At 44.4% G+C, this 7,227-nt stretch overlaps 1 protein-coding gene across 1 annotated transcript in view; it reads right to left on the bottom strand.

Moving 5' to 3' along the window:
- The window catches only part of T265_15621 (hypothetical protein), a gene marked incomplete at both ends in the record, with an annotated part of 22,098 nt that overhangs the window by 11,126 nt on the left and 3,745 nt on the right, over window positions 1-7,227 (bottom strand). Inside the window, 3 exons of the mRNA XM_009178777.1 lie at window positions 2,327-2,423; window positions 3,217-3,417; window positions 5,044-5,155. Coding sequence (XP_009177041.1) covers window positions 2,327-2,423; window positions 3,217-3,417; window positions 5,044-5,155 — 410 coding nt within the window. The remainder of the gene's footprint in view (window positions 1-2,326; window positions 2,424-3,216; window positions 3,418-5,043; window positions 5,156-7,227) is intronic.

The following is a 7,227-nucleotide window of genomic DNA, read 5'->3' on the forward strand; positions in this document are numbered from 1 at the left end:
ATTTTTTGGCTCGAAACGGGTCTACAGACAACGGGAACTGCTGAAGTACATACAGGTGCGATCAGCCAGAACAGGTTACTTTAGGGAGAGGACGATATAGATTGGATACGGAAGTATCACTTTCCACAGTAGTACTGTGAACATTAAAGCCGCAACTCATCACATTTAGGGGATCACATTTTTCCAAGCACATTGATTTTGTAAGGTATCCAAAGGTACCAAGAGTGGTGACCAAACCTTGACCTGGCAGAGGGGTATGAAAGAGATTACGGGACGCTTGGGTGCTGTCGGTGATACCTGCCTTTCAGGATGGAAATCGCGAGATGCCTACTGCATCTGGTTGGAGGCGCTGCAAGATATGGCTGTTAATCGATGTCAATGGCGTTTGTGTTGTCAGTTTCCATCGAGCGTCTGGAGATGTGGGCACCTCGGAATGATTACACTGATAGCAAGAAGTCCCTTCCCCATCCACTTTTATTCTTTTCTTCACAATGCGGCTTTCAAAGAAATCGTGGTTGCACGGCAGCGAAGCATCAATGATAAGTACTGAGGTCATACTGTCCATGATGATGATGATGATGACATAGATAGAGAGAATGTTGGCCTGACCTTTACTCTGTGAATACTAGACAAAACGATAAATAAGAAAGCAAGGAGTCGTGCCATAAAGAGGCGCAAGACGGTGATTTCTGCGTTCCAAATCATTTAGCTAACATTTAACGACGCACAATGTGACCTCATCTGTATTGTCCGCCTTAGAATCCGACCAACCGACGATATATTACTACCGGGACAATTTTCTCAGTAACTGTTGTGGTTGAAACCCACCCCTGCTCAAAACGAGAATTTCCTTCGTGAGAAGCATTACTCATAAGGTTACTGACTGCTCACTAGCGATTTGCCCTTCATAAGGCTAATCAGACAGGCGAAGTTTTCGAGTTTCTGTTAAACCTATGTTCCATTTGAAATTGCACGTAACTGGGAAAGTGATCTCATTTTCAAAAGGACTCAAGCGAATCTGTCATTCGTGATATCCCTCGAGAATAACCTCTATCTAAAGAACCTCAAAAAGGGCAAGGTCGGTGGTGAGCTGAAAAATGATCTTCAGCAACCTTGTGAAAAAACAGACTCCGGTTCCGGGAATATTACGCTGACTGAAACGTGAGGCGGCCTTTATGCAGTACATTTGGTTGATGAATGTCACAAAAGAAAGAGAGAGTTAAGCAACCTGCTTAGGGGTGTACTCCACCAAGTGAGTGGGTTGATTGGGAACCAAGTTTGCTCTTGCTCAGATGCCCTCACACAATTACAGGCCGATAGAGTTGAAACAACTGAAGACAGTCACCATTTCACCCAAAACACCATGCTAACATAATTTTGCTGCAATAGCTTTTTAGATCAGGTGAACGGTGTACTTCATGTGGATTGTAGGCTCAATCAAGGACGAGTGTCTAGCGAACTTACGTTGGACTGGAGTTGTCCGACCACCAGCTAGAGACTGAAATGATCGTTGTACGAATCTCCAGGGAGATTCGAGTTTCGCTTGGTGTGCACTGCACGATGTCTCTTGGTCTTTCGACTGGCTTCACTTACAGGACAGAGTATGAAGGAGATCACGAAACGCTTGGGTGCTGTCGGTGCTACCCGCCTTCCAGGATGGAGACCGCGTGATTCCCACTGTGCCTGGTTGGAGACACTACAAGATATGGCTGCCAACTGATGTCAGTGGCGTTCTTGTGGTCAGATTGCCTGAGTGAATATCTGGAAGTTTGGGCACCTCGGAATGATTGTGGTAAGCTGGCACCAAGTCCCTCTCCCATCCACCTTTATTCTTTTCTTTACAATAAGTCTTTCAAATAAGTCATGGTTGTACGTGCAGGCAGCATGGTTATCAACAATGAACTTGCTGTGTCTGATGATGATGAAACCTGATCATAGGGAGCTTGGCACCTATTTGACCCGAGAAAGCATAAGTCATGGTTGTACGGCAGTGCAGCATGGTTATCAACAATGAACTTGCTGTGTCTGATGATGATGAAACCTGATCATAGGGAGCTTGGCACCTATTTGACTGACCCGAGAAAGCTTGGATGACCTAGCGGATCGAGCAGTTGATACGCAAGTGTTATGCGAATAGCACACATTCTCAACTCGCGCATTAGGTTCAGCTGTCACAGTGTAGACAGAATAATTCTCAGTTAACCAGGGGGTAAAAGCCCACCCAAAAAAGCCTATTTGTCCAATAAGTCACATCCTTGTCCAAGAACCAATTTGCCGTCGAGCGGAAAAGAGGCGCAGCTAATGGAAATCAATAAACTCAACTCACTTGATAATGCCTCTTGGAGTTCGTGCAATTTCATGTGACTTGCGGTGGTTTGGTCAATACGCACTTTTGTTGCAAGTTTGCATAAGTAGAAGAAAAGCTGTGAAGGTAAAGCATATCCTGGTATAAGAAGAGTGCCTGAAACAGCCTTGTTGGTTTACGAGTCATGGTTTGCTTTGGCTAAAAGTGATTTGCAACGGTCTAGGGAATTTAACGTGTATGCGACAGGCACTTTAGTTCGGCCTTAAGAGAGGGTGAGTAGACCTTTAATGGGAATCATCATGGGTTCCTCAACATTCAAAAAGAAGCATCCTGTCGCAAGTCCAATTAAAAGCTCTGTTCCATGGGGTTCTTTGGGTTCTCATGATAACTTTTCGATCACTATCCGGTTACAATGGTGGTGCGCGATGAGATTCTCGGATGAATTTTGACCGCTAAGCATAATACAAAGGTAGGTTCGGGTATTTACCCAACTTTTACAAATTAAACGATTGAGTGGTCAACAGTCTCATCAGTACACTGGGGAACGAAGGTATCTAGCGATGAGAATAACCTTCGAAGAGATGCTAACTCCCTCAAACTTGAGGTGCAAACATGTGTGAACGTACATCGTCCTGTTTCTATGTGAAGCTATGACACCATTGAGGTAGTCCTTATTTGCAGTGCTTCACAACCAATTTTAGAAGTTAACTTAGCCTGCATCCTACTTCATAAATAGTCATCCCTCGAATCCGAGGTCTGGAGAGAGAAAATGTCATCTATCATTTCAAATACGTCATCCATGTTAGCACGACCTGATGTTTGATTCGCCCCAGTTTCAACTACTCTAAAAGTTATAAGCAGTGCAAATAAACTGTGAAAAGTAATTCTAGTATGCCTTCGGCTGAACTCACTTGATCTCTCTCATCCCGTTGCTGATCACGAAGCACATGTGAACTACCCAATTCTGACTCCAGGCGTCTGATTTGCTCTCGCAAGTGTTCATTCTCTTTATCTGTTCGATTAATTTGACGTTCGTATTCATGCCGAGACATTTGATCTCTGTCCCAGCGCGAGGAGAGTTCGGATATGCGCGACTCAAGTTTTACGCACATCTGAGGATATGAACGGTAACATAGATGATTAATAGGTAAATATTCATGCGAATAAAACACACATACACTCGCTTCACATTGCTGCTCTTCTTGAGAGGAGGTCAACCTAAGGTTAAGAACTTTTGGGAGAAATCCCTACTATCTTTTCCCAGAACGAAAGCAAATAGTCCCAACAGGTATGCTATTCACATATCTGCTTCATGTTCATTGGGCGGCCAGTGTCATTCGGGAAATACTACCCACCATCTTGATAGGCATAAACATTAGTTGGTAGTACTAATGCTTAAAAAGGTGTAGGACGATGTTTCCCTTCATCAATCGTAAATATATACCGCCCGTTTCCTCAGTCCTACGCACTTGTTTTGTGCATCCCACTGCATACTGGCCGGACACGTTTCTGAAATAACGCATTTTACTTGGTGACTCAAAAACCTTAGCTTGGCATAAGTTTTGGGAAGCATAAAAGCAAGCAGGAACAAAACTACGACTGTGGAAAGCAAGAATACTACTCATATTTATGACCGAAAGTCCGTTGGTGGTGATGTCAGAATCAAATCTGCTCGACAAAACTTAGATCGGGAAAAAATGACCGTAACTTTATTCAGCTGGTGTGTTTGATATCGAAAAGTTAATGTTTGCCGTGTTTTCCTCAGGGGCAGTTCCATAGTCACCCTCGTCAATGCTTTGCTGCCAGCTCATAACCGGCTTGTTTTTTCTTGTTCTGGAAACATGTATCGGTGTGAGGACGTCAACCTGAGGTTAACGTGAACCTGTTTATGTCTCCAAAGACATGCAGGTGATCCATCCATGTGTTTTGTTTAGGCTAACGGAAGTTTCATCCTCCAAATGAAGCCTGTCTGTGCTGAAAAGCTGTGAAACACTACACAGCTGCCTCAACCTCATTGGAAATCAGCAGTAGTGCGCATCATACGAAACTCTAGTTGGGAGTGCCGAAGTTTGAAGAATTAACCGTTTGGTCATCATCATCATCATGATCATCGACAGCATGGCATCAGTGTTCAACCGATGCCGTACAACCACGTTTCATTTGGGAGCCTTGTTGTGAAGAAGGGAATATAGGTGAACGGGGAAGAGACTCACTCAGGCAATCTGAATAGAAACTGTTCAGCAAAGTGATCAGGAATATCTGTCCAGGCGTTTACTCATTCTTCGATCACGGGATCCACTTCACAGCGTTGTGGTTACTTAAGAAGCCAGCCAAAATGTGTGACCACATGATGTGGACTTCATGACTAAAGAATGACGGGCGCTTTATTCTCTCTAAGTGCGAGTTGATCAAGCTGCTAGTCAGGCTCTCCTGGCCAAACGGTCAAGTTTTCAAACTACTGGTCGGGAAGACACGGTTTCAAGATTTTCTACCATACTTTCTTGAGGTGCGCACTGGTGGTGATTCCCAATAAGGATGAAACAGCTGTACAGTACTTCACAGTTTTTCCAGTATAGACTGGTTTCACTTAGAGGAGGAGATCTCCACACAAATTCCTAAATCTCCCCACACTACCGACAACCTCATTTTCAGTGAAGTTCCTTCCCGAGCATGAATGGCCCTGTTCGTTCTACTCTCACCGTGATTTAAGGACACGGATATGTACGGATGAACTTTACCTCTTTCTGTTCCTTGCACTCGGTGACTATACGACGAGCGTGTTCTTTGATGGCCACTTCCGTCGGGCTGCACGGGTAGTGCGGAGAGGAGAGGATGGCGGCAATATCGTCTCTGTGGGTAGGAAGATATACCGGAGGAGGATTATTCACTTGAACCTCACAGACGGAATCCGAACATCAATAACGACATTTCAGCATCATTATTCATGTCCCCGAGGACCAAAAAAGTGAGGGATACAAGGATACCACCAGGAGGTAGCTCCACATCTATCGCATATCAGTATGATTGTGGTTTATCGGATCCTACCGTCACCTACAGGTTGAGCACGTGAAGATGCCTCACGCTGATAATCTTTCATGTTCTCCACTCCCCACACTCTCAACTGCGATTTCGTACCGCACAATTGGACATCCCAGAACCACGGAATTTACGCCAAGTGGTCACTTTTTTACTTGCTCCTCAACCTTTAGCTGAAAGTTGCACGCAACCTTTGAATTATTTGCCCTTCTAGATTATTTATAAACTGTTGATAATAAGAAGATATTAGGAACTTTTCGTTCATGAACTGCCAAAATCACCTCACACCGACAACCAAACATTCCCTCATAAAGTCCACTGACAGAAGAAGCTCAAAGGCCCATCTTGAGGAATGACTTTTTCCCACTACACGTCGCTTGCAAACTCTGTCAATATAGAACTTCGCCGTAGAATAAAGTGCAGGTGTGTGGAGCTCCGGAACCCATCAAGCGATACTGATTGGTTTCCTTTTGACGCAGACGGAATCTTCCGTGCTAGATTGGCCGATGAATTGCAGTTTGGAGTGTGTTGAGTGTGTTCTGTGCACATTGTCGATGTCTCTTAGACTGAGGACGAAACGTTTGCATGCCAGTTTGCAAGATCAGCGAACAAAACAATGTGATCAACCACCAATGAAACACACTCGTTGTCCACCAAGATGTGTTTTGCAAAAACCCATACGACTGCGATTGTATGCCGGCCGACCTTCATCAACTCTCTTATGGCCAGAATTTCGAGACCAAAAGCATAGTACTTTGGACGCAAACGCTAATCGGGTTAATGTTGACATCTTCACCCTATGGTCTCACGCAAATCCACTTTTTTTCTATCTAATTCATTGGGAACAGAACCCTAACGACGACGATGTAACGTCCTGAAGATCTCGGCGTTAGCATTGCGTATGTGCTGCCCGTTTAGCGAGTCTTGTAGCAGAATATCTAGGAAGGTTATTCAGTTTAACTGTTTAGTGTGTTTGCTTCTGTTCTGAAGATATATAGTTGTGATTCCACCAGTATGGTTTCTAAAGACCTTACGGATGTTCTTTTACAGCTGGCTTAATGCTCAGGCAGAGCTGTAGTCAATGGCGCTGTGATGCAGTGGTACATAGGCTACATACTACTAAGGTTAAATTGGATGCTAGTCTCCGAATGTAAACGAGACTAAAGAAAACTATATGTGCGTTGATAGCAGAAATTCTTCATCAGAATTGTTTGACTGCATCTTGTCTACTAAAAGCAGACTTCGGACTCATGCAGAACAATCTGCTATCGGTTGTCGATGCCGAGGATTGATCACCTTCTGTAGTTTTTTTCAGGAATCTCACTGTGGGCTCTGACGCCACTCTTTAGTGCATTTTCGGCCCTTGAATTCACGCGCATTTTGTCTGATCAGAGCTCGGAATCAAGCACATCTCTGCAAGCCATCTTCCTCCATGATTGCCAACTGACGGAGTCTTTGATAAAACCATGGATTTCCTGGAAGCCAAACGCAAGCAGACGTGGCGTCGTAAGGTAAGACACGAAATCTACTGGATGTGCTCAGTTTCTTCTACCTCACTCTTGCGATAAGTCCTTAGAAACTTCCGTTAAGTAAAATCATTTGGGCCACAAGGTCCGCCACATGTCCTTTGTACATTTGGACAGAGTATTTCAAGTAAAAACCCAGTTGAACACACTCTAAGTTCCGCAGAAAGTGTCGTCCTGAGGCGTCACTCTCGGCTGTGATAAGAAATGTCCTTCAGCCTCTGGATTATACAAGTGTACCCCATACACAACTCTCACCAAGCTTCTGATCCGGACAACTTTCCACTTTTCAAGCTCAAGGACGGTGACGAAGTCGTCAGTCAGTGCCGGTGTAGCTTATTTTCAGTCAGTCAGTCAGTCAGT

This window comes from Opisthorchis viverrini (genome assembly GCF_000715545.1).
Source record: "Opisthorchis viverrini unplaced genomic scaffold opera_v5_669, whole genome shotgun sequence".
Taxonomy (NCBI): Eukaryota; Metazoa; Platyhelminthes; class Trematoda; order Opisthorchiida; family Opisthorchiidae; genus Opisthorchis; species Opisthorchis viverrini.